The following is a 27,846-nucleotide window of genomic DNA, read 5'->3' as shown; positions in this document are numbered from 1 at the left end:
GATGAACAATGACTACGATATACCCTGACTTCCCGGGACACGACCTTTCCCGTGCTTAGAAGCCGCGATCCTTCCAGACCCCGTTAGGCTCGGAATGGGGAACCACGATCCTTTTTGCTAGACGTAAACCGTTTGTAAATACATCCCCCAAAGCCCTCGGCTTTGGCCTTTCTGGGAATCCCTGATGGTGTTTGAAAACCTTCCTTTAATTGTACTTGTAATAAGCTATTTTCCCTTTTTTTTTTTTTTTTTTTATTTCTCTCCCCCGCTTCCTTGCTTTGCATTGTGATTGCATGCCATCTGCTGGTTTAACCCATGATGGCTTGCCGCGCTGACCGCCACCGCCGCCATCCCACTTCTCTGCCCGTAATGCTACTCCCTCCTGTTCATTGCTCCCATGGCTCCCCTCCTGAAAGTACCCATGATGCACAGCGCTACGTCCGCCACTGTCTCTGCAGCAGCAACGCCTGCAACCAGTGTCCCCTTCGCAGCAACAGCCACAGCCAATCAGGTTTGCTCCTTTTAAAGCTTTCTTTCACGAACCCCGAACTCTAAATGAGTGCTGATGTTTAAAAAAAAAAAAAAAAAAGAAAAGAAAAGAAAAAAAAAATTCTCGGTGAGAATTTTTTTTTTTTCACGTGTCTCCATCAAATTTTTTATTTTCGTTAACGAGTGGAGAGCAAGCATCGGTGGACAGGTTGCACTTATTTAGAGTTAACATTTACTGCCAATAATGATGTAGCTATGTTTTGTGTGGCCCTGTTTGTTTTCGTACCTAATATTGTGTGATTAACCCGACAGGCTGAGACATGGCTCCTAGGACGAGCGTTGCGGGCGGGCCCCGTGGTTGGTGACGCGCCCCGTGGTTGGTGATGCGCCCCGTGGTTGGTGACGCGCCCCGGAGAGGGGACAGCGCTCTCTCCCGCGGGGGCGCTGCAGAACCGGCCCGTTGTGACCGGGTGCATCTGTTTCGGGGGGACAAAACTTCTCCTCTTAGAATTCTCAGTCTCCCCTTTTTATGGGGTTTGAGGTCCGGACGCCCCGGGCGAACATTCCGCCTTGGACACGTGTGCGCCCCAGTGCGCCCCCGCGCGCCCGGGCCCCCCTGGGCCACCTGCTCAGAAAGCGGCGGCGGAGGAGCTCCCGGAGGCCGGCTGGGACGGCGTGGGGATGTTCACCGCTGTCGCTTTAATGCACGTGCCCCTGACACCGCGGAGGTCCCACTTCTCAGCGAGGGACGCTCGGCTCCTCGCCCTTCCGGGGGCCCCCGGCCGACCGTGGCCCTGACCCTGGCCAACCACCTCGCAGACAGGTGCTCCTGGTTTGGAGGGGAGGGTGAGTCCGTGTCCACCCTCCCCTGTCCCAGAAAAGCAGGCCACTGTGCCCGCCCGCCCTTCAGAGAAGGGGATTTTTTGTTTTGTTTTTAGCTTAGTTTGGGGATTTATTTCTCTTTTTTGTTTGTTTGTTTCTTTGTTTTAGATAAAATCAACGTCCTGACAAAAGATAAAAAGAAATATAGGAGGAGTATGCTGGAGGGGAGGTCCCCGCTAATGAGAAAAACTAGAATAACTTGTGTCAGGGCAGAAATGTCAGACTCCAAAATGCCTTCCGCAGGTGGGAAGGGCAGGTTCACACTTCTTTTCCGTGGTCAAGGGAATAAGCAAGCCCAGTGCTCTAGGTCCCGTCCGTGAAAAGATAGGTGCGGATGCACTTGAATGAAGGACTCAAAATAAAACCCCACGAGGCGTCTCACTGTGCCCCCTGAATTGTGACGGGCGGGAAAGAATAGGGGAGAGAGGGAGCGAGGCCACCTGGGCTCACAGGCAAGTACACGTGATTGACAGGTGTTCGTTTCCTTACTTACCTCCTCAGAGATGCTGACCTACCTCTAAGGAAAGACAGCTCAGCTTCAAAACAGATATCAGGAAGAGCAGCAAATAAGATTCTTAGTGGGGGACTTGGTTTGTTTCCTTGCTGGTTTGTTTGTTTTAATGCCGGATGGGAGAAGACAGAGGCAGTTTGCATCCTGCGGTTATTCGGTTCAAAGCCCATCTTCTCACTTACTCTTTCTTAGTAGGAAAGCTGGGTATCTGTTTCCTTCATGGGTAAGCCCTGCCTTCTTGAACCACGTTTTCTGATTTTTGACAGAATTGATGTTACAAAGCGAGAAAGAAAACAAGTTTGAAGTATGATGGAGCACTGTTGGTGATAGTGAGATTTTACCTGTATCATGTGACAAGTTAAGCCCTTCTAATACAGAGAGATCTTTTCCACGCATGGAAAGGAAGTCCAGAAAAAGACATACTTTGGAGTTTTCGGAAAAATTAGATTATGATGATAAATACTTGAGCATGTATTATTTTAGGAAAATTTATTTTATTAGGGTAAATGCTTGATCATGTAACATAAATATGTTTCCAGCCAAGTGATTTTTTTTTTTTTTCTCCTTTGGTAGAAAGAACTTTGAAAGAGAGATTATATACAAATATGTAGGCTTATATATGTGTGTAGTGAGGCAGGGGTAGAAAATATGAACGACTGAGAAGCTGAAATATATCATTTTACAGCAGAGTGTAATTGGCAAAGACACTAACAAGTTTAACTTCGATGAAACCCAAAGACGTGTAATTAAAAGAGTACCTGACAGAGCTTCAAGAATTCGAGCTTCTGTGTTTTGCAGTGCTGAATGGAATCGTTGCTGGGTCGATGGCAAAGGGAAATCCTTTAGCAGCTCTTGATGAAGATCTGCTTGCACAGGAAAAACCACAGAGAAAGAAATAGCTGTAAACACAAACTTTCAGATGTGATAGTCTGTGTATTTTCACAAAGTTCCAATGAGCCAAGCAGCTACCAAAGAACTTGGAGATTCTTTTTCGTGCCAAGGGATTCAGAATCCAGAGATCGCTGATAACTGTAAAATGACAAGCTCCTCAGCTTCCGATTTCACCCTTTAAACTCTCACTGAGTCATATTCATGGGCCTTATGTCATTGAAATATAATGAATCTCAGTTTCCGCCTCTAGGAGAGGAAGACTAGAACTAGACTCGTTGAAACCCTCCCCAGCTCGAAGATTCAACACACCTGTGGTTCCTTAGCTGTTACCTAGACCCCAAGTCCGGGAGTACCAAGGTGAACACAAGACACAGAAAGTGACTTCAGGGTGCAGCGAATGAGAAGCATCCTGCCTTCTTTTCCTCCACTGAGAGATCTGTCTTTGACACAAAATGTGGGAGGGTTTTGACAGTTTTCAGTTCATTTGATCAATTTAGGCTGTCAGTTCAAATAGTTCAAATCTCATAGGTGTCTGTAATTAGATACAAGTCATTCATAGAAGGAAAGAAGATAGACCAAAACATCTCATGACAGATCCTCCAGTTCAATGTTCCTTTACATCTTAACCCCCCGGTGAGTCAAGAACAGGCAACAAATCCATCAATTCTATCCTCAGGGCTTAATCAAAGTGTCAGCAATGGAAGTTTTAACTGAACTGAGGCTTGTAGTTTGAAATTATATGAAAACCAAACCCAAATACTTTGGGGAAATATAAAATAATTTTTTGGTTATTTGGCTCTGGGGATAGATATGTAAACAAAAATACAATAAACAGATTTACTAGTAACTCCAAGTTAAAGCCTTTGGCCCTTATTTGGTCACTGCAGAGTTTTCAGACAAGATACAACTCTAGGAAGAGTGAGCAGCTGGATTCTAGGCGGGGGAGTCTGCCGAGACCAGGCAGAGTCTTTAACAACAGCCTAAACTGGGATGGCAGCAGCTGGCAAGTGGCCTACTTTGTCTTGCCTTTGACCATGACATAGGGAGAGTTACTTTGAGCCAAAGAGAAACATAAAAACTATTTCTCACTACGGCAAAACATGTCCAAACAATGCCACATGGCAGAAAAGGAAATCTGGGCTGACCCGAAAGGTTAACCACAGGAAGTTGCCCCTGCGGGACCTGAGCTGAACCCCTTCAAGAATGGCAGTTGCATGGACAATGTGCTCAGGTGCCTCCAGGGTGCTGACCCCAAGCCTGTGGCTTCCCACTCCCTCCCTCAGTGAGACGCCAGAGCCACAGAATCCCAAAGACCTCCAGGCCTTTGCTCAGAAGCGAGAGTCCCTGCAGATTTGGTGAAAATCCATATCACACATGTTTGCACAGTTACAGCTGTGTGGACAGTGGGTACAGTGATCTATCTCATGCATATGGGCCAAGAGTCCATGCTATGAAGAAAAATTCTTACACATTGGGCATTAAAAGTTTATTTTTTTATGCAGCACTCCATCACTACCTTTAAAACTGGTGAGATCAAATTCTATTTCTGGCCATATGTTAAGCAATAATCACATCTTCAGAAAGTGATAATTCATCTTTAAAATTATGACCTCGAAGTCATATCTTCTGAACCCTCCCCCAAAGATTAAATCCATTTAGTAGAAAGTTGGCCTTAGGAAGAGCTTATTGAAAATTTTTTTTTTTTTTTAATCCTCACCCAAGGATATGTGTATTGATTTTTAGAGCGAGGGCAAGAGAGAGAAAGAGAGAGAGAAAAAAAATCAATGTAAGAGAGAAACATCTCCTGTGCAAGCCCCAACTGGGCATCAAACCCGCAACCTAAGTATGTGCCCTGACGGAGGATTGAACCCGGAGGCTTTTGGTGCCCAGGATGATGCTCCAACCAGCTGAGCCACCTGGCCCGGGCTGGGAATTTTTTAATAATATAGCATATACATACAACCCTTTATTTACTGGAATATTTGATAAGTCAGAAAATTCCATTTTCCAGACATACCGCCTGGTAGAAGTTTGCTATAGATAATCAATGTCAACAATATCTTATCAGAAATATGAAATAATTGCATGCAACCAGATCCATAGATTGTGTTTTGTCTGGCCTGCTACCAATTACTAGAGAGGAAAGGGAAAAGCAATTCATGAGAGTCTACTTATTCTCACATACAAATGTGGATACAATTTCAAAGCTATTTGTATACAGATTCTTGGGTTTGAAAGTTGGCCTATACTAACCAAGAAATCTAGAAAGGCAAGGCCATGTTTTACTCCAACTCTCATCTCAAAGAATTGTATAAAACATCTATTATTTAAAACCAGCGCTTAGGACTAGAGCCAGATGAAGGTAGGAGGCATTAAACATGCCTCACTCTCCACCACTTGCCCGATTTGGGGCCTGTTTCTTCACAAGAGAAATCTTGGTTCTGCGAAGCCCCCATGTGGGAGGAAGGCCGTCCTATCAGATACCTCTCCTGAAATACACGGTGAAGTGGCTGGCCTCTGTGGGTGATCAAACTGTGAAAAGACTCCTTTCTCGTGGTTTGCGGGGTCCTGGGAACAGATTAGAGAAAGCAGCGGGGCCCCAGGTATGTTAGGCTCCAAAAGGCCGAGGCAGCAAGTGTCAGAGTCCAACCCTTAAGCATTGTACTCGGGCTGAGACATCTATCCCAGCATCGCACTGTTACGGTTGTTCAGCTCCCTTTTTGCTGATATTCTAGCTATAGCAGGGGTCCCGTTTCCGTAATGGATCTTGTCGGTTCATATGAGGCAGAACTGCCACATCAAACATTTTGTGGAGAGAGGTGAACGTGAGTAAGAGAGAGAGAGAGGGAGGGAGAGAGAGAGAGAGAGATTGGATGGAGCCTGCTGTAGCTATTCAAGTAAAAAAAAAAAAAAAAACCTATAAAAATTACAGTATTTTCATGCAGTTTATGCTATTAGTGAAAGCTTCTGGGCAATTTTAGTCTAAATTTCATGGTGCAATGCAGCTAGTGCATTGGAATCCAGACTTGCTAGTGGGGTCAAGATGTTTTTAGAGGGGAGGTAGGCAGGGTGCCGTGTCTTAGGTGGACCTGCCTCTGTGAGGGCCATATAGAGGCAGGTTATTTTTTCTCTTCAAGAAAGCAGAAAATAAAGAAGACAATTGACCGTTTGTTTTCCTGCCTCAGAAGCCGCTGCGTTGCAGGACTACCGTGAGGTTTAATTAATAAATGTATTTGCAGATTCTCTAAGGAAAGGTTAAGTTATATAAGTGTTGTAATCGAATACATTTTCATTTTCCATGAATAATTTGCACCTCACGGTGAGGAACTTGGGTGGAATTCTTCTGTGTATCGCACCTGAAGACCTAATATCAGTTCCAATTCCATGTAGCTTAAGAGAAAATGTCAAGGATTTCTGCGTGGAACTCCACGGCTTGGTGGATTGTCCTGGTCCCACCTTCTTTTGCATTTTAATGGAATTTGGGGGAATCTTTTTAGATTGAAAAGTCATACTCCCCATAGTATTCTGACTTCTGTTACGGTAATAAAACCATGCTCAGTTTTTTTTTTAAATTTGAGGTTTTTCTCTTTTGAGCAAAAGGAATATAGAGACCTTTCTCTATGTGTTTACTTCCAGCTCTTGCTTTCTAAGGAAAGACTAGCTGCAATGCAGTTCAGATCCATTGCCAAGAGTTGAAAGATGAACGGGGTCTCGTTTCAATAACAGTTGCTTGAACAGAGTAAAATTTTAACTTATTAGGCATTTATCTCCCCAAGTCCTGCCCCAACTGCCCGCCTTCTTGCGGCTGCCCCTGCGTGTTTGGGGAAGTTGCCCATCTGTCTGTGAGACGGGATGGAGAGGAGAGATCTTTATTGCTTCACCATAAGAACAGCACGCTAACCTGGCGGTCCCTCCCACTGACCAGATATGGCAGTCGCCATGTGTCAAGGGCAAGTTGGCATTAGGTCTGGCCCGGCAGCCCCTTCGGGCATTCCCTCTCAGCAGTGGCTTCCAAGCTCTGAGTCTGCTGATCACTCTAGAAACCACGAGCGTGGGGAGGTGCCGAAGAGACCTAGGAGCTCACTGCCTAGTCAGAGAGAAGGGAAGCAATCAGACAGTGTCACCAAATGGGAGCGTCATAGACTCAAACCTCTCTGCATGGGAAGTAAACTCCATGGTAGGGCCTAACCCGAAAGTGGGGAGGTAAGTCTTGGGGGGTGTGAAGGAATTAGACTGCTAATGAACGGGGGAGGTGGCTCCTGCGTAGCAGGGAAGTTCAGGGGTGAGCATGGGGATAGGAGAAGAGGAAAGGATTATAAATGCACCAGCATTGTGCTTTGCAGGTGCTCCCATTTCACCCGATCACATGGGTCCTGTCCCTCCTCTTGTGCACGTGCCAAAGTTAAGGCTCAGATTTGGCCACAGCTCGAATCCATAGTAGAGCCTGCATTTGGCCCCAAGTCTCTGACTCGGAAGTCAGTGCTGACCTCTCAGCCCCCATTGCTCCCCAATAGCCTGAGAGGGTCAGGCAGGAGTTTGAGGATCAGTCTCGGACTTTATCCCGCAGCAGAGGCTGATGGAGCAGCCATTACTACCTCAGATCTAAAGAAGAGGGGCACTCTGGCTCACGTGGGCTACGTGACATGTTCTGGGCCACGCTGCAGTGAGTGGGAGAGAGAAGGCAGGGGTGCATTTGGGCAGTTATGGAAAATTCCATTGAGTAGGTTAGGAGAGGTGAGGTAATTGAGGGCCTTGAATGGCAGGATGAGAGAGGGACAGAAATGCTAAATGAGAAACTCAGAGGCACTAATCTATTGGAAGTGAGTGGGAAGGAGTAACCTGGGATAGGCTCAGTACAGATTGACTGGCGAGGAAGCTACTTCATTGATGAATGTTGAAATTGGGAGAAAAAAGAGACAGGGAAATTCAGGGAAATTCAGGCAGGCTTTGCTCCAGAGTCTATGTACCTGTGAATTTCACTGACGTCTCCCCCCACCACATCAACCTTGGACAAGACAGTTCTCCCAGTGACCTATAGAAAAAGAATGGTTCTCACTGACACGTCTTCGCTTTTATTTGTACTGTAAAGGACAATTTGTTGACTGGTATTTTCAGACATTGGTTTATGAAAACACCAGCTTTTTTTAGCATTTAGAATTCATCACCCTTCAGCGTTCAGCATCATAGTCTGTAGAGTTGTTTTCGTTTGTCTGGTTTACTTTAGGTGATGAAATTATATTATTCTTCTGATCCCTCCGCTTGCTCTGGAGTTTTTAAAGACCTCAGAGTTTCTGTGGGCGAGCCTCCTGTAATCCAATACGGGCAGTGTCCCCTACTCACCACAAGGCATTTCCGGAAGCAGCATCATTAGGCTGGTCTTTGTAAAATGTCACTCATTTCCCCGTAATCGCAGGTACATCAGGCGGTGCCAGTGTGACCCAGGACTGCATCAGCTACAACAAAGTTCTGAAAGGCAGGAAGTCACGAGAGCAAACTTCCCTCTCTACAATGACACACACACACGCAAAGGAAAATGAGGAGACCTGCCTTATAAATCAGAACAGGAGCCCAGATCAGCAAGGTCACCCACCCACACTCCATCCATAGTGAGAGAACCAAGGCGAGAACCCAGTTTTCTGCGACCTGCCTAGACCAGTGCTTTTTTCTTTTCCCACCCTGCCTTCCTGAGAAAGTGCTTTTTAAATGGTCCTTCACAGGTGCCCAGAGCACTCTAGTTTTCTGGAGATATCCCAAGAGCCCTCCTTTATAAGCACTGACCAAAGCCATTGTGCCAAGCCTTTTATATGAATTATCTTATTAAAACTCAAAACTGCTCTGTATGGGACTATTCTTCTCCCCAAAATATATCCATAGATGAGAGAACTGAAAAATTCAAGACGCTGAGAAACTTGCCCAAGGTCATCTATTATGTGCAAAACCAGACTGAGAACTTTCCCCAAGCTCCTGACCTTTCATTTTACAATGAGAAGGGCCTAGAATGGCTAAATGAGTCACTCAAGGTGACATAAGTGTTAAAGATTCATCTCCCCGTGTCAGGCTTAGTCCTCCTTCCCACCTCAAACCTCAGTCCATCAGGAATATGCAGGTATACATTCTTCTTGAACAATCAATAGCTTGCTTCCTCCTCAGAATTTAGAACGATTTTTGAAGAATCAAAAAGATACCCTGGGATGTGAAACTCAATTCCTTCTTGTTCTCCAAATACTTTTTTTCCAGTAATGGTTTTATGGTTCCTCCATTAGTCATCCTTTCAATATTTGTCATTGTTACACTGAGATATTTGAAAGGGCCAGAGAACCACTTTAGTTATGAGGATTTAGGAGAAAGGGAATATCTTAAATCAATTCCAATTGTTCATTCTCTTTTCTCTGCTCTTCTCTGAACCCTGCGACATTGGGGGTGACCTTGAACAAGGAAAGGCGGCAAATTGGAAAATCTAAGGAGTGTGTAAAGAATGAGAAGAAAATCCTTTTGTATTCCTTTGCCTTGGAAAAAGGCGTTTAAGAGTTACTTTTTAAAAAAAAAATCAACTCCTAAGTTCCCTCATTCTTTCTGCTGCGTGAGAAGAGGTGAAAGTTTGAAAATTGAAGCATGGATGTTTATTAGACAAGACTGGTTGTTCAGAGTGACTGTCAACAGTGAGTGGCTCTAAGCACAGTGACCTAAGATTTGTTACTAATTGCTGTACCTTGTCAAAGTAGTCATGTTTTGTAGCTTAGCCTAGGAAATTAAAACAGGTGAAATATTACCATATGATAACAGTAGCATTGTGTGCTTGCTCCCACCAGGCATTTGTTACATACATTATCTAATCATCACTACTCATGAGTTAGGGACGATGTTTAATTCCTATTACAGAGATGAGGAACACCAAGAACAAAAGACCTTGAATCATTTATCCATGGTAACACATCTAGTAGGCCCGGTAGCTGGGATTAAACTGGGTCTAACTTTAAAGAATGGGGATCCTTCCTCTCGTGGGATATTAACTGTCTGTCTACTCCTCAGCATTGATCATCATATGCTACTGGCTGGTCATGTTTTTATAACAAAAAAATCTTAGTTTGAAATGATTAATATGAATGACAGTTGGGACTTTCATAAATAAATAGAGAAATCCCACCTATATTAAGCTGTCGGTGACAGGTCAGATTATACATATACAGAAAGGGAACTAAGTGTATTTGACATTTAAAAAAATCTTTGTCTCATCAAAGTCAAGTTTATTGCCAACATATATGGAGTGCCATACAGATCATATAACATTTAAATGTACAATACTATTATTTGAATGCCTGTTTAAGTAGAAGTTGAAACCAAATTTTATGTAGGACTATGAATCTTAAAATAAATAGACTAAGAAAAGGAAACCAACATCCATCAAAAACCACTATTACATATCAGACACTTTATATATGTTCTTTCATTTAATACTCAACATAACTCTGTGAAGTGTCTTATCCATTTTCCAGAGGACACCAAATCTTAAAAAATAATTTACTTAAGATTAAAGAAGTAGAAAGTGGCTGGACAGTCTCAGAAGCAAGATTCGCTTGCCTCCAAATCCTGTTCTCTTATGTGTCTACCATATTTGAGTTAGAGATTTCTATGGCCAATGTAGGATTGGGATTGACCTTTTTATATGGTTTCCTTAAAAACTTCCAACTACTGAGTTTTAACTACTGATTTTTAAAGTTTTAACAATTTAAGAAGAAAGTTCTAGTAGAACTTTTAACATCCAAGTGTGACATCAGACATGGTCTGAAAATATTGTTGGTTGGTGAGACCAACAGCAAAAATCAAATTTTAATATTGAATATGGAAGAATATACACAACATTTTCAGCATATTATGCTTTATATTTCAAGAAAGGCAAAAATGCAACTAAAACACACACACACACACACACACACAAAAGATTTGTGTGGTGTATGAAGAGGCTGCTGTGACTGATCAAATGTGTCAAAAGTGGTTTGAGAAATTTCTTGGTACTATTGACATTTTGGCCAAATAATTCTTTGCTGTGGGGCTGCCTTATGCATGGGAAGGTGTTTAGCAGCCCCCTGGCCTTTACCCACTAGAAGCCCATAGCGGGAGATAGCCAACAGACTCAAGGTATCCAAATCAGTAAAGTTATTGGTAAAAATGAAAAACATGTCTTTTATTTTATGGCAAAAAAGACTAAACAGGCTTTTTTGGCCAACCCAATAATTATCATATAAGGATCATCTCAAAAAGTAGAGATGCTGAAAGAATGGGCCTAACCACCAAACTCTGAGCGTGGACAATGAGTAATAAAGAAGCAAAAGAGAATGTAGGAGCGCTCATCCTGTATCTATTTCCTTCCTTTGCTTTCCGTTTTGCTATCTATTACACCAGGATATTTGGCACTTCCTGGGGAGTTATCAGGGAAGACAGATGGTAACCTGGTTTAATTCCCTACCACGCTGCAGAGCGAAAAACTAAGGCTCAGAAGGGTCACAAAGCTGGTTGGTGGCACAGAGAAGCCTCCTGGAATTCCACTCCAGAATCCCTATTGATTTTTCCCTTGCACCATGACTTGACACAGTTGAGTGGTGTTCTCTCTCTCTCTCTCTCTCTCTCTCTCTCTCTCTCTCTCTCTCTCTCTCTCTCTCTCTCTCTCTCTCTCTCTCTCTCTCTCTCTCTCTCTCTCCCCCCCCCACCACCCTCTCCCACCACGCCCCGACCAACACACAACATACAGGAAGAGGCAAAAAACTGAAAACAGATTTCCCTGCAACAGTTGTTGACACCCATCCCACCAGTTTGAGAAATGTGCAAGATGCTTAAAAGCCGTACTTCACGTCCTGCACATAACATTAATCTTACCGTTCCTTTTACTGTGTCTTGGCATTTGGTTCCTTTTCTGCCCATAGCGTCTTAAAAGCCAGTTCTTAGCAGGCTTCATTATGCATTCTGCTCCACTGTGAAAAGGAACACTACAGCCAAAACTGTGCCCAGGGTTCTAAGTCTGACATAATGGCAGTGCGTGCAAAGGCGGGGCATTGAGCTGGACTGGGGCCTTTATGTTGAATCCAACAGGATCTTCCTTCTGGGATTTTTCTTGACCTGAATCTTCAGTGTATTACCAGGGGCAAAACTCCATATTGAAGAGAGCAGGTGTAAATGAACGCCTTAGAAATCTCTCTCTCTCTCTCTCTTTTTTTTTGTGGCCACATCGTTTATTCTTTTTTTTATTTCTTTTTTTTTTTTTATTGTTGTTCCATTACAGTTGCCCCAATTTTTTCCCCGTTGCCCTCCATTGCTCTGCCCACCCCCACCCCCCGCTGCCCGCTGCATGAACTGTTTTTTAAAAGTATAAAAAGTTTTCTTAAATTCTACCTTTGTGTCCAGAGGTCACCTTCAAACAAATAGCCTCAGATGTGGGCAACCTAGTTAATCCTAGGTAACTTTTCTTGCTATAAATCTTTCTATAAATGATCTCACGGTAAATATTTTATATTTTCTGTAATGTTTTAGAATATTTTATTAAATAGTGTGGCCCCAATATCATATATTTTTCTTGATTTAGTAGAAGAATATAGCCTTCTTTCATCTGCAGAGAGTCCTTAATTTTTTAAATGTTTGTTTGCTCAAAATTCCCTTTGTCACTTGGTTGGGAACTCAAATAATTTTCCTATAGAGACAGTGATGGACTTGACAGATAGGTCTCTAGACTGGTCTACAGTAGGTTAACTCATGACGTTGCTCAGAGGTAGTGCTATTCTAACTGTGGGACTGGCCAGATGCCACGTTCACAGGTGTTTCAGTGTCTTTGAGATTCAAGGGAGATGCTGGAAGCATGCGCGTAAAACCTCAGGCAGCTGTGTGACAGGAAGACCTTCCCCCTCCTCCTGCTGGAAGTATAGGAAGCTTTATAACATGGTGAATTCCGGGATTGGAATGTTCGTTGGGGACGGTTGATGGAGTTGGAATGCGACGGACAGTGTGAAGTCAAAAATGTCAGGTGACGAAGAAGATAAAAGCTGGGGCCTGCTGGGGGGTGGCCACCAGACGCATCCATACCACCGTCTTTCTCACTTCCCGTGGATGCTTTTTTCCGGCTTCCAGTCTAGGGATTTGTTTCGTTTTGACACCTGGCCACTGCAGCCCAAACATGGTCCCAATAGCTCCTCTCTTCCTGACCAATCACAGGACACTCCTGAATGTTTTTGTTTTAAACACTTCTGCAGCATCAGGGCAAAGCTCAAGAAATAAAGCCTCCTCTCATATGCCTTTATCTTCTTCCTCATTTATATCCCACAAGTGAAAACATCATCCTTGGACAGCATATATACAGCTGTTGAGATGACTGAGGACTAGATTCATTCCCATCTCACCGTGACAACAACAGAAATTGTCCTCAGAATCCTCTCAGGAGAGTTGGAACTGGGAGGGGCTGGGACGAGGGTGGAGAATAGGGTCATGAGCAAACCCTCACTAAAAATACTCATAAGAGTCTAGATGTTTCCATACAGGACATCGACTCATGCAAGAAGAGAGGTGTTATTCAGATCAAGAATTCCTATATATGCATTTTGTCCAGATAATATCAATGTGGACCCTGGTCAGTAATCTTCAGTGAGGCCAGTGTTATTGCCTTTCATGCAAAAAAAATTATTAGTATTTTAAATGATAACTTTTATACGTTAGAAAGTATATCTGAAAAATATGTGTGTTCACATGTCACAGAATGGAAAATATTAGGCAGAAATGAGTCACCAATGCAACGAAATGGCATTTAAAACAAAGGCATTAGAACTTTGACTGTAAACCTTCTAATAATGACAGAAGGCAAAATGATAATCCTGACTAAATACTCTTTAAGGTCTGCTACATATTGGGGACATTCAAACCAACCTTAGGTTGCTCACCTCAAGCATGAAACTGGTTGTCATATTTGAGAACTTTCTCCCACAACCCCAGTTTATGCCTTTTCTACATAAATAAAAATCCCTTTTGAAAGCAAGTCAAATATGGCATAAGACACTGCCATCCCTCAAAACTATATCCCCCCACATAAGAAATATGAGCATTTTTCAAAGTGTCTTTTTATAGACTACTAATTATCTTTGACCTTCCTATACAATTAAAGTTGACAAGTTGTCTTGAAATTGGCCAAAGTTCTTGAAAGTATTCATTTATTAACACCTCATTAGAATTGCTCTGATAACTATGTCCATCAAGAGAGCAAAGACATTGCAGTTGACATCAGTAAGCTGTACTATGATTAAGTACAGATTTATTTTGTAGCCCAAAATGTACAAATATCCCTCTGCCTTTGTAAAATCTGCTTCGATCAAAATACTTCACAAGTCTTGCCTCCCGGACAAAAGCAGGAAATTCCAGGCCATCTTGGGCACCGCGGCGAAGCAGCGTGGAGTAACCAAGAGAGACTGAAGGAGGGACAGTAGCGAACAGGGACGTGGGTGACAGAATAAGGAAGCTGAAGAAATGAAAAGAGCCCAGGATGGTGCGCAATAGGCCAGCCTCTGAGCTGGGCCATATTGTTAGGAATCCCATTGTTTCCTATCTCCAAATCAGTAATAAGTTTTGTTTATAAAGACAGTGAAACACTTCTTTTTTAATTACTTCCTGAGGGAAGGAGGCCTTGTGACCATGGGAAAAGATTTCTAAGAAATCAGCCCAGTCTAGACGTTTCCTTTAGACGCATTTTTTGTTTAGCCGTCATGTTTGCGTCCTCTGTCAGGGATCCTGCCCGCAGCCTTGAATGCTCTTCCTTTTATCTGTATAGAACAGGGGTGGGAGGACTGTCTTGTCTAAGGGGCTCTTTTTCTGCCTCCATTGCTACATGTCACTTGTGAGTCCGTTAGTTTTCTGTTAACGCTGGCAGTGTGGCACTGTGTCCTCGGTAATTCCGTATTTATTCAGCCTTCGTGCAGTGACTAAGTGTCTCCTACATGCCCAGCCCTGTCCCAGACACTAGGGATATAAGGATTATTGGGACGCTGCTTACAAAATGCAGTTTTGCTGCGGGCTTAGTGACTGAAGCAGCCGGCTTTGAATGGCCTATTTGAGCTCCCACGCTAGTGATTCCTTCAGATTTCAGCAAGGCCATGCGAGCACATTATAAGGTCTATTTTATTTACTTCTTCAAACTTTGCATCACACGGACATCACTGGGTAGCTTTTCACAGAAGGATTTCACGAAAACATCCGTGATTCCTCTTTTCTAATTGTTTTGTGGTTTGGATCCGTAAGAACAGTTTATCTGTTCACCGAAATGTTTCCTCCTACCAGTGAAGCCAAGCAGTAAGAGTTCTTCCTGGATTTGATACTGAGCTCACATTTTAAAAGATAAATCATTTGATGTCCCTGAACCTTTGATGAACATGTTTATGTAAGAAGGGTGAACATTTCTAAGAGTCATCTAGAAGTTCCCAGTTCCCAAAATTATTCATATGTTCCGTTCCTGGAGATCAACCACCAGGTGGAAAACTCAGAAGGTATTAGTGTTGGCACCTCTGGAGCACGGAGGAAGCGCTACATTGGCTTGCCCCCTTTTGCGCCCCGTTGCATGAATGCTAGTTAGTTCACCTGCTGAGTCTCCGATGCTGATGCGCTCAAGTTCAGTGTTTCCGCCTGTGCAGACGGTTTTGCTTTCAACCAAGGGCATTCGTCTCTCTGATCAGTTGTTTCAAGTGCCCCCCAAGGGTGAAGGCATATGGATGGCTCAGCCTACTTCATCCTCACCTTGGAAGAGACAAGGCAACAGGCAGGTTTCACACCTGGTGCATCGGTCAAGGGAAGAACAGTACTTTCTCCTTAGGTAGAGGGTGCCTTTGGGTGAAAGTCAAGTGTCTGAAAGTGGCAGGATTAACTTCCCATCACACGTGCTCTCCTGGTCCTGCCCGCCGTGGTGGCTGCTCCCTCCCTGTATGTCACCTGCTGCCCTGGCTGGTGACCCAGGCTGAGTGGGTATCTCCTCCAAGAAAGCGAGGCTCAGAAAGGCACAGATCAGCAGCTCATAGCTGCGCCCAGCCCAGAACACAGAGTTGTTTTCTATAAGGGGAGCTAGTTGCTGAATTTCCAGTTTTGTTTTGTTTTTGTTTTGAAAAAAATGGAAAGGTCAAGAGATGTCGAGCCCAGGTTTCTGCAGGTTGCCACTGGCTGCAGCTGAGGAGCTGCTACTGCGTTCTTTCTAGGCATAGGCCCTTCCATCTGCCACGCTCTGTACCCGACCCACTCAGGCACCTTTCCTGCGTGGTCCCAGAGGCTTGGTGTTCAGGCATTACCTAGCGCAGTCTTCTTTTCATTCGCTTGAGTGCCGTTGTTCTATGAATCAATGGCCGGTCCTTCCCCGAAGAGGCAGGGATAATTACATGGCTGCTCATAACCCACGTGGTGGGGGAACAGCCCGTGTGATGTTATTTGGGGCCATTCATGCATGCCTTCAGTGCGCAGATATGAGACTCGGCGTGCATTGGGCCCTACGGGAGCAATCTAAGGATGTGAATTAAGCGGAATCACCAGATCCTTATAACTCCACCCACCTGGAGGAGGTGCTTACCCTTGAGTAGACGTGATGGCAGCCAACTGATATTTTTGCGTCACAGATACTCTCCTTACAACTAGGGAGTCCACTAAAGATGTATGGGAGCTCCTATCATTTGAATCAAGTGAGCCTCTGTTTTAAAAATAGAATTGCCAGTGTTGTGGGCACCAGCCGGCCTCATTTCTGTGCGCTCTCCTTTTCGTGGAAAAGGAATCGAAACTAAAGCTTTCAGTTCAAGGTTTTGATTCACCACATTAGGGTGGCTAGTCCTCGTTAATGCTTTCATTCCCTTCTTTGGCATGGTTCTGTTTTACAAAATCACGTTGACTTGAGGGGCTAGTCTATCGGGGAGATGAACAGAAATCAGTATAAGCAGCAGGCCTGTGTTTGGGCAGGGACCTCTTGCTGAAAGCAGCATCTGGAGGAGGCCGGGGTGTGACGTGGTTGACCACCCGGGCAAGGACGTCCTGTGGAGGGGCGGCCCCAACAAGTCCCTCAGCAGTTTCGCCCCATCTTGCTCCTCCAGACAGTCCCACCCAGCGCTCCTTTGCTCCAAGTCCCACCCCATTTTTTTGACTCCCAAGCTCCCAGGGGGAGGTCTGAGCACCCTGACAGGCACAGACATGCTCTTCGGAATCGCTGGTTCCTCTAGTCCCATCGCAGACTTGTCACTGTGCCCTGGAGGGGACTCCCATGCCAGTGAGCAGAGTGAGCGAACATCTCTAAGCCAATACTGGCTTGTATAGGCACGTGGTAGATCGTGGGAGCTGATTAAAGCTGTTTGTATAATACTACCTTTTCCAAGTCTGCAAATCATGACCGGCGACATTGACCTACCTCTCAAGGCTCTGGTAAAAATTTCTCAGCACCTCCTGGAGAATCAGTCCATTAAAGTCAATAATGACATTAGTGATGCTTCAGAGAGGGGACTCTTAATGCACCCAGGGTGTTGGCTGTTTCTCTGGCTTGTACATACTCAGGCAGACACCAAAAGGGTTTTCAATGACACCTTCCCAGGAAACGTGGGCTGCAGGGCGTGAAGGAGCAGGAAAGAATTTTGGATACCAGCCTCGGCTTCGATGAGTACAGGGCGGGGGGATGCCATGGGCAGCCAGACTAGCAAGGTCACTCTGGTGAGCTGTGGTTTAATTAAGGGTTTTTTTTTTTTTAAGGACAAGCTCAGGATTAGGGCTTGTCAATGTCAGACTCGTAGCTCATGTTCCTGAGCCATTTATAAACCTGTTCTCTCAGGAATTAATTATCTTTTGTATCTATATGGAAATATCCAGGCACCTCCTGAAACTTTTGCTCCTCCTGACCATTTAAGTTGCAATAGAAAATGAAGAAGTTTTCCTCTGTAAAGAACAGATTTTATATGTCCATAGAGGCCTAGTCTGGAAGAAAATCTTTGAGGAGAAGCAACAGGAAACACAAAATATACCTGCTCACCTTACTTTAAATCATATTTCTTTGATGTGAATTAAAAATATAATCTAAGTAAAAGCCGTATTAAAAACCAGACAGACAATCTCTCTTTCCCTCCAAATGGCTTCTCCATGCCCTCCCCCTCAACACACACACACTGGCTCTTGCTGCCAGAGATTTTCTTCTTACTCTTCCCATGGCTTTAGTGCCCGGAATGTCCTCTGTCTCCCAACATCAGAAGCAGTGTCAGATGGGCAACAGTTAAATCAGAGGCACTTAGTCGGTAACTATTCCTCATCTGGATTCCCATTCTGTCTATATTTCCAGAATGCACTTCACCCCAGAGGACACTTCATTCAGACAGTACCAGCAAGCTATAGTTTTCAGAAAAAAAATTAATCATCAAATTATATTTTCAAGAAAAGTGCGACCACCAAAAAAAAAAAAAATGAATTGGACACTCAGACCTTTCCTACCTTCTAAAGTCAAATCTCTTGAACTTCTTGAAGCTCACAGCTGCCAGGAGCATGATTCTTTTCTTTTACGCCACACATCTAGCCCAAGACATAGAGCAGGGTATGGGGAGCGTTTTCTGGCCCGGAGGCGAGGCGGCAGTGACAGCAGAGAGTTCAGTAGTATCAGCGGTGATTTTCACTGATGGGTTTGCCCATGTAATGGGTCGTGCGTAGGCTGTGGCAGAGGGAAGAGTGGTCCGGATGAGTCCCGTCAATGCGTTTAGTTAACACCAAAGCTTGCTTACGGTCCAGTTCAACTTGGGTGACCATACATGTCTTTTTGTCAGATACAAGTCCAAGGCATTGTTGTCACTAATGACAGTAGTATAAATTTGCTCATTGCTGGGCACTCTGTCGAGTGCTTTTATTTTCCAGATGGTTAGAAATTTCATTTTATATGGAGTTTTAGTTACAGTTAATAAGCAAGAATGTGAATATATTCTATATTATTATGTACCCATTTAAGAAACTATAGTTTTTTTTTTCCATAAATATTTTAGAGAGATTCTTGCTAAAGCAAAAGGAAAGAAGAAAGAAAAACAGGACATGATTTTATATCTTGGGGCACATTCTTATTTGGAAATCATACAGGCATTATTGAAGCTAGTGGATGAAATAGAATAATTCCTATTTGATAATAAATATCTAACTCTAATAATGAAGTTATAATATAACCATCTGAAGAACTTGAATATTAGCTATTTGTAAGGACCATTCAAAAATACTGTGATACTTATATATAAAATCATATCTCACTATTTTTGTCTTTCAGTATACAAGACAAGGGATGCTATTTTTCCCTATTAATTTTAAATTCCTAGAATATTTTTTAAAAGCAAAGAATGATCTTTTCTGAAGTTCTGAGTTTCTACTTAATATAAATATTTAATGTAAATAAGTTCTATTTTATCAGTTCCTTGCACATCTGTATGTTCCAGTAAAATAAAGGATACTCATTTATTTCATGAAAGAAACTATTTCAGTGTTTATACTAAAACTATTTTTATATAAACTGTAGGAGCACCCACTTAAAGGGAAAATGTCCAGATGCATGAATACTAACATCATGGGATGCAAAATTATACTTGCAGAAATGAGGCTTTTATTGACCATTGGATCCCAGTGTGCAGAAATACTAGCTGACCTTGGCCCATGAAGAATTTTTACTAGTTATTTTCTAAACAAAGACTCTTGACTGTTTAATAAGCAAACATTTCATTTATTCATTGTACAAAGTTTGGTCAAAGCATTGCACAAAGCATAAATATTTTTGTTAGAAGTGTTAAAAGCTTGGCTTTTAAGCTTGACATGGATGGACTGGATTACACAGTGTGAGCACCCTGTCATTTGCAAAGGTGTGCAGTTGGAAATGAACTTAGGGATCAAACTCCAGGGACCATGGTTTGCTTTTGATAGTTTAGCTTTATCTGTGCTTTCGGATTATTAAGAATCTTTTAACATCTTTATTAAAATATTTTCCTGTTTTCTCTTTACTATGGGACATTTAAGCATTCTCTAAATTTGAAACTTGTTATATCTTGGGAACAAAATTACTTTCGATGGGAACACATCTTTGAATTATAAATGCAAGCTAATGAATAAACAACACAATTTATTATACATTTTTTAAACATTTATTTATATTTAAAATTTACAAATAACTTTTCACGTACAAACTAATTCTCTCATTAGACTTCCTTGGTCACCTTAGCGCATATTAATGGAAGGATAATGTCAACATGGAATAAAGAAATATGAAGCAAAAACTAAAAAAGGAAATCAGGACCTAAACACTGCATGTCCACGTATATGCCGCCCTGGTTTTACATCATTCTTTACAGTGGGCACTTAGCAGAAGTGCTTCTATATACGTGTTTTCAGCATGAAGGGTGGGGATTATGCAAAATTATAACTGCCTCAAAATGACGAAAAGTTGAAGGAAATTTCTGTTTTTCAAATGTCTGTTTTCAAAGGGTAGAACTTAAACTCATTATTTTCCCTCACAGAAGAATGTCTAAATCACACTTATCTTTCTCTTTAACAGATAATTCTGAAATAATCAGCAGAAATGGAATGGAATGCCAAGAATCTGCATTGAGAATAACTAAACATTGTTACTGTACATACTATCCTGTTTCCTCCTCAATAGAATTGCCACAAACTGCATGCTAAATAAAGATTTAGTTCTTCTGGACAGACCACAACTCTAAGAAGCTAGTGCTGCTATATCATATATGAGTATTAAATATGGTATGCTTAGTATATTCCAACCTAAGATAGTTAACTACCTGAGACCAGCTGTGATGTTTAAAGACATAAAGGATAAAGTTTACTTTCTAAAGGGTTTCTAAACCTAGTTTCTGTCCTAGGAATATTGTCTTATCTCCATAACTATAGTTCATGCAGAAAGTCCCCCCAATTGACCCATTTGGACTCAGACTATTCCAAAGTTAGCAATAACAAATAGCATTAGTTGAAAAACCTATTCCGAGGGCAGGTTCAATTCCAGCTCCAATTACTGTCATTTCCTTTTCCCACTGGATGAAAGGGTATGTTTCACTTCTTCACATGAATGCTGCAGCAAAGATGGGAAGTGAAGTAAAAAAAAAAAAAAAAAAAAAAAAAAAAAAAAAACTGAGACCTGGGCCGCAGGTCTAAACTTTGAACGGAAACTCGAGCACAAGTGCTGGGGACACATCACAGTGTGGTATTTGGTTTGCCTGGAGGTGCCGTATTGAATCACGTGATTCTAGAATAACATTAACTCGATCGAAAAGAAACTTTGCACGGTATGAACTTCATACCCCACCAAACAAAGTCTTGAAGGTATTATTTTACAAGTATATTTTTAAAGTTGTTTTATAAGAGAGACTTTGTAGAAGTGCCTAGATTTTGCCAGACTTCATCCAGCTTGACAAGAACGAGAGGCCCATGCCCAACAGTCTAATCTAAGGGATCAGTCTTTCAAACTCACCATCCGTCTGCCTGTGACAGAATAACTCTTCTAAACTAAACACCTAGTCCAACAAGGAAGCTGTAGGTGAGGAGATCTGTATAATATTCTAATTTAAGTAAGTTTGAGTTTAGTCACTGAAAATCTGACTGTGACTTTAATCTAAATTACTATGTAAACAAAAAGTAGATAGTTTCACTCTATAAAAAAATCCATTACTGTTTTGCATTTTCAAAAAGTTGGATTAAACGGTTGTAACTGACTACAGCATGGAGAAAATAGTTCTTTTAATTCTTTCACCTTAAAGCATATTTTATGTCGCAAAAGTATAAAAAACTTTAATACAAGTACATACATATTATATATACACATACATATATATACTATATATGGATGAAACATATTTTAATGTTGTTTACTTTTTTAAATACTTGGTTGATCTTCAAGGTAATAGCGATGCAATTAAATTTTGTTCAGAAAGTTTGTTTTAAAGTTTATTTTAAGCACTATCATACCAAATATTTCATATTTCACATTTTATATGTTGCACATAGCCTATACAGTACCTACATAGTTTTTAAATTATTGTTAAACAAAACAGCTGTTATAAATGAATATTATGTGTAATTGTTTCAACCATCCATTTTCTTTGTGAACATATTAGTGATTGAAGTATTTTGACTTTTGAGATTGAATGTAAAATATTTTAAATTTTGGCATCACTGCCTGTTCTGAAAACTATATGCACCAACCATATCATTTTTCTTTTTAGAAAAAAGAAATTCACCATTTTAATTAATGTTGGTCAAAGTCTAATGACTATCTTATATCATAGATTTGATAACCCTATCAAAAGAAATCACATTCTAAGTGTAATCTTACATAGTGCTTGTATCGTTACATTTGTTTTAATTTGTGGGAAAGTATTGTATCGAACTTGTATTTTTTTTTTTTTGGTAGTTTCATCTTTACGTATTATTGATATTTGTAATTTTCTCAACTATAACAATGTAGTTATGCTACAACTTGCCTAAAACATTCAAACTTATGTTCTTTTTTCTTTTTTTCTTTGTTAATTCACTTAAACTCATTGCAGAGTATACGTTACTAAAGGGTAAATTATGTGAATCACTGAAATATTTTTGTAGACTAATTGTTTTAACATTGTCTTTATTTTTTATTTTGTTTCTTGATTCTAATGTTAAAAATTATTAGCACACAACTATTTTCAGCCCTTTAATAATGGCGCATCAAAAACATCACCTGTACCCCCAAGCAAATACAGAGGACTGTATTTTTACTATATCCATTTTTCCAGAATCATGATTATAATATGCAAAGAGTCATAAATATGCCATTTACGATAAGGAGGAGGCAAGGCAAACGCATAGATGTACAAATATATGTACAACAGATTTTGCTTTTTATTTATTTATAATGTAATTTTATAGAATAATTCTGGGATTTGAGAGGATCTAAAACTATTTTTCTGTATAAATATTATTTGCCAAAAGTTTGTTTATATTCAGAAGTCTGACTATGATGAATAAATCTTAAATGCTTTGTTTAATTACAAAAACAAAATCACCAATATCCAAGACATGAAGATAGCAATTCAACAAATCCTGTAGTTAAGAGATGAACTCGCCACTTGTATGGGAACTACATTTCACTCTTGGTTTTCCGGATGTGATAGCGCTTCACCGAAATATTCTTTCAGCCATAGCACTGGTAACATTTCTCCTAAATCTTTCTGTAACACTTAAAGAATTCCCTCATTCATTCCCTTACAGTGTGAACAGGGGTCTAATTTGTATCCATTATATGCTTTGGTTGTAATATTCAGCTCACTCACCCAATGTACAACCGACGAAATAAAAGAAGCATTTAAAAGGATGTCTGCTCTTCCTCCTGTTTGTGTTGAGACAGCTTAATAATTAGCCACACAAAATGGCTTTTACATTCACAAAGGCAACGTTTGGTAACATCAAAGGAGAGCAGGCTCTGGTCTTCAAATGGGACACGGACGGTTTTTGCTTTGATTTTGCCTCTTTAAAAGCAAGAAAAACAATGTAAAAGGATTATTTTAGAAGTACTCCTAATATTCTTTGAAATTAAAAGTAAAAGTAAATCCTACCACTCAGCCCTCTTCTTCAGGATTCTGCCTAAATATGAAGCGATGAGAACATCAGTAACCAGATGGGGAATGAAATTAAGTGTCATCAACAGACAAGAAAGTGCCCAGTGACCCATAAGGACAGGCTTCCGGTGAGAGCCTGACTGACAGCTCGGCTTAGACCGGAGGCTGCAGAACTAGCCGGAGGGGTGAGTCCCGTTCCGTGTGCACATCCTGGCCGGGGTACCCGGGAGAAACCAGAGCTGGGCATCGCACCTGAGGGCAGGGGTTCCGCAGAGAGTGCGCCATCTCAGGTTTCCCTCCTCGGCCCTTTGAGGCCAAGGGTATTTCTCAAGGAAGGTGGAAGGAAATGTGCAAGGGTCTTCTTTAAGAAAAAAAGAAAAAGATTTTTTTAAATATGCACAATAAAATAGCAATAAATACGTACGTATCAGTGATTGAATCTAAAAAAAAAAAAAGACATGAACAAGCAGAACAGAAACAAATTCATAGATACAGAGACCGTTTTGATGATGGCCAAAGGGGGGTGAGGCTGGAAGGGTGGGTGAAAAGGTTAAAGGATTAAGAAGTGCAGGCTGTCTGTTACAGAATAGTCCTGGGGACGGAAAGCCCAGCATAGGGACTATCGTCAGTAATATTGTAATAACCATGTGTGGTGGTTATTACAGATGGGTGCGAGATTTATCAGGATGATCACTTAGTTATATAACTGTCTAGTCACTGGTGTATACACCTGAAACTAATATAATATTGTATAGGGACTGTAATTGAAAAATTAAAAAATTATTTAAATGAAGAAAAAATAAAATGAAAATTAAACCTGAGAAGATAAAACTAGTTTCTCTCTTCAGCATAGAAGACATTTAAATAAAAAAATATGAGTATGCTATCATTATCTTCCAACAGAAAAGTGTTATTTCCATTTTCGGAGACCTGCAGTAAAACTAATGTTTCAAACCCAGAAACACACTCTTTCCTATTAACCAACGTTGTTTTGCAAACACTTGAAAAATTGTAGGAGCAGCCATCAAAGCCAATTGCACTCTAGTGTCCTGATATTTGTGAGAGGAAAATGGGGGCTCACTGAAGAATGATCCCTTCTGCCCCCAAATATCCTGCTGTCTCTGAAATACTGGGCCGTCACTGCTGCTGGGTCAGTCTGGATCCGCAGAAGTAACGCAGTCGCTGTGAGTAAGCATGACTCATTCAGAATGAAGCGTGACAATGACCCCTCTACATGCTCTTCATGGGAGTGGGGGTTGGGGGGTAGGAATGAAGACCGAGCGGAATTGAGGTTGTTCACTGGGGGTCCGCTTATGTGCCAAGCTCCGTGCTAAATAGTCTACCCAGGTTTCTAATAAGCCTATCCTGTCGTTGAAGCGCATTGCTAGTAACTGACGAGCACATTCTAAATGCTATAGCGATGCTTACTCGAGGTACGTGAGCGATTCTGCTCTGGCGCGTGCCCAACGCTACCTTTCAGGGTCTTCCTTTGCAACGGCTGGTCCGGCTCAGCCGAAAACATCTGGGCGATTTCAGTTCCATGACCACGTTTACCTGCTGGTTCGGCCGCTTTGACAAATGACAACCCACCCATTTGAGAAGTCCCTTTACCCCCATGTAAATGTTGCACGTACTACTGAGCCTATATTTTAATCATACTATTTTGATACCCCCACCTAATCTGGTGAAAACCATAACGCTATTTTCATGAAATAGGATCTAACCAGAATGACACTTTCTTTTGTTCATCTACACGTCACCTAATCCTCCACATTATGAAACAGCTGTTATACCCGTAATGGAAATGAGACATCAAGACTCATATAAAGTGGGTAATTCTTTCAGGATCACATAGAGCATCATAACTCTCAAGCCTGGGCTTGTCTTAACTCATGGTCATGTGGACATGAGCTTTATTTGTGGTTCCCTTCCAGTCGAAATTTCATGTAAGAATTCAGAGTAAAGCATGTATCTAGGTTTAAGATGCAGCTGTAATAAGAATCCTTTACTAGGTTACATAAACAGGTTTTCTCTTCTACCACAAGAATATGATTTATGAAATACTTTGAAGCTGTAGGCTACAAAGTACTTTTCGAGATTTAGGACAGAGCCTAATTCTTTATTAGGATCAGAGGCAAATGGAAGGAATGTTACATTGCACCATCTCTCTTGTGTTATCAAAGTATTTTTTTTTAAATCAAGCTTCTATATGGTTCTCTTGAAATAAAAAATAAGAAAAGCCACCAGATTTTTCCCAATAAGACTGTGTCATTAGGTCATGATGAAGCAGCCCCTGAAAAGATGTAACATATCACATATAGCCAGAAAGAATGAGTTTCTGGATAAAAGTCACACATAGATCATGTACGCCTAAAATCCAATTGTGTCCAGAAAAATCAGATTTGCTGTTTTTGTTATTTTTTCTGATAATTTTACTGTGGGTCTTTCTGGAACTTTGACTTATGTAAACAAAGGAAGAAGTTTATTTACCAGTCCTCAGATATAAACTAAAATAACCTAAATTCAGGGAATCTAACTTTTCTTTTACTAGAGAACCCTTCCTTCAGAACGAAGGTCACCCCACGGAAGTACACAAGCAAAGTGCCTAGGTGAGGGGGCGCTCCATTCTTGACATACAGCCAGAGGTGGAAACCCACTCACTGAAATATAACACCCGTGGCTCTACAGAGGAAGAAAAGTATAATCAAATACCACAACAGCCCTGGCCTGGTGGCTCAGCTGGTTGGAGCCTCATCTGTACAGCATTCCCTCACTTATCGCGGGTATTATGTTCTAGACCTCCCCACACCCGTGATAGGTGAAATCTGCGAAGTAGGAACCTTACACTTATTTTAGTATTTATATATATATTTAAGGCTTTATAAACCATTCCCACACACTTATAAACGGTTCCCAGTCCCCTATTAATCTTTCCCACACTTTTGTAAACACTACTTATGTTCTTAAACATGTTCTACACTCTGAAACGTACGTCACTTTAACAACATACATATACGGTCCCGCAAAATCCCACGATATAGCGAAAAGTCCGCGATAAATAATTAAATATAATGTTTTTTAAAATCCCGTGATACAGTGAGGCTGTGATAAGTGAACCGCGATATAGAGAGGGACTGCTGTGTACCAAAAGGTTGCGGGTTCGATCCCCAGTCAGGGCACATGCAGGGGGCCGCTGATCAATCTCTCTCTCTCTTTCTCTTTCTCTCTCTCTCTCTTTCTCTCTTTCTCTCCCCCTCCACCCCTCTTTCTGTTTCTCAAATCAATGACCATATCCTCAGGTGTGGATTGAAAAAAAAAAAGTCATACAAGAGCTTAGGAAAATCTGGCTTATGAGCTCTAAATATGCCTCAGCAAATTGATTAGATCTAGACAAAAGTAACACATATACTACAGAATAAATATACATTCAACACTCATATACATATTTATATGGAGAGCCATCTAAACACACTATCATCCATGAACAGAAAAGTAAGGATATTTCAGCTCTGCAGAAAGGAAAGGTCAGTGTTTGCATTTCACGGTCGTCTGGTGGTGAAGAGCTAGGTTGTCAGTTGTACTGCCCAAGCCTGGCTCTCGGCTCTGCTTTTCACAGCTTCTAAACTTCAATTTTTGTTCATCAGTAAATTAGGTCTAAAAATAGGGCCTACCTGCCCAGGACATTATGGGGATTAAGTGAACGAATATACGCTGACTGTTAACAACTGCCTGACACTGTTGTACATTGTTTTATTTTTCTTAAAATAATATTAAAATAACCTCTTGTCTTTCCCTCTCAGTACTTATTTCCACGTTCTGTCCAAATATCTCCTGGCAACTAAGAGGCACCTCTTCTATTTCTTCAATGACAATGAATATTAAAAGCTGACAGGCAAATTACAGGGAATTTATAATAACAAATAATGAGCCGCATTATTTCTGTGGAAGCCTGCAATTACTTCAATTCAACAAAAGCTCAGTGAGTCCCGACTGAGCACTGCTAAGCTGCTCAAGGGATGTGAACATCAGCAAAGTCCCATCCCTACCTCCAAGAAGCTTTCCATGTGGCAGAGGAGGAAAAATAGAGTAATCCCTCTCTATATTGCGGTTCACTTATTCAGCCTCACTGTATTGTGAGATTTTTAAAAAATATTACACTTAATTATTTATCATGGATTTTTTGCTATATCACAGGATTTTGTGGTACCGTATACATATGTCGTTAAAGTTACATAGGTTTAAGGGTGTAGAATATGTTTAAGAAGATAATAGTGTTTATACAAGTGTGGAAAAGGTTAATAAGGGAGTGGGAAAGGTTAATAAGGGACTGGGAATGGTTTATAAGTGTGTGGGAAGGGTTTATAAAACCTTAGACTATATGTAAATGCTAAAATAAATGTAAGGTTCCTGCTTCGCGGGTTTTCACCTGTCACAGGGGGGTCTAGAACATAATAATATCTGGGATACGTGAGGGAATAATGT

At 41.4% G+C, this 27,846-nt stretch overlaps 1 protein-coding gene across 6 annotated transcripts in view; it reads left to right on the top strand.

The window, feature by feature from the left end:
- MBNL2 (muscleblind like splicing regulator 2) overlaps positions 1-21,265 on the top strand; it is a 97,899-nt gene extending 76,634 nt beyond the window's left edge. For 5 of the 6 annotated variants that reach the window (XM_090258737.1, XM_090258738.1, XM_090258735.1 and 2 more), the window contains one exon: positions 20,316-21,265. In XM_090258737.1, the coding sequence (XP_090114863.1) occupies positions 20,316-20,443 (128 nt within the window). In that variant the 3' untranslated portion in view covers positions 20,444-21,265. Of the gene's footprint in view, positions 1-416; positions 527-20,315 lie in introns of those variants that run through there. The other variant, XM_090258734.1, reaches the window with a different exon arrangement.
- Positions 21,266-27,846: the final 6,581 nt, after the last annotated feature.

The sequence above is a fragment of the Furipterus horrens genome, unplaced genomic scaffold, assembly GCF_987537825.1.
Source record: "Furipterus horrens unplaced genomic scaffold, mFurHor1.1.pri manual_scaffold_12, whole genome shotgun sequence".
Classification (NCBI taxonomy): Eukaryota; Metazoa; Chordata; class Mammalia; order Chiroptera; family Furipteridae; genus Furipterus; species Furipterus horrens.
Note: the sequence above shows the minus strand (reverse complement) of the source record. Positions and strands in the feature narration are given on the sequence as shown.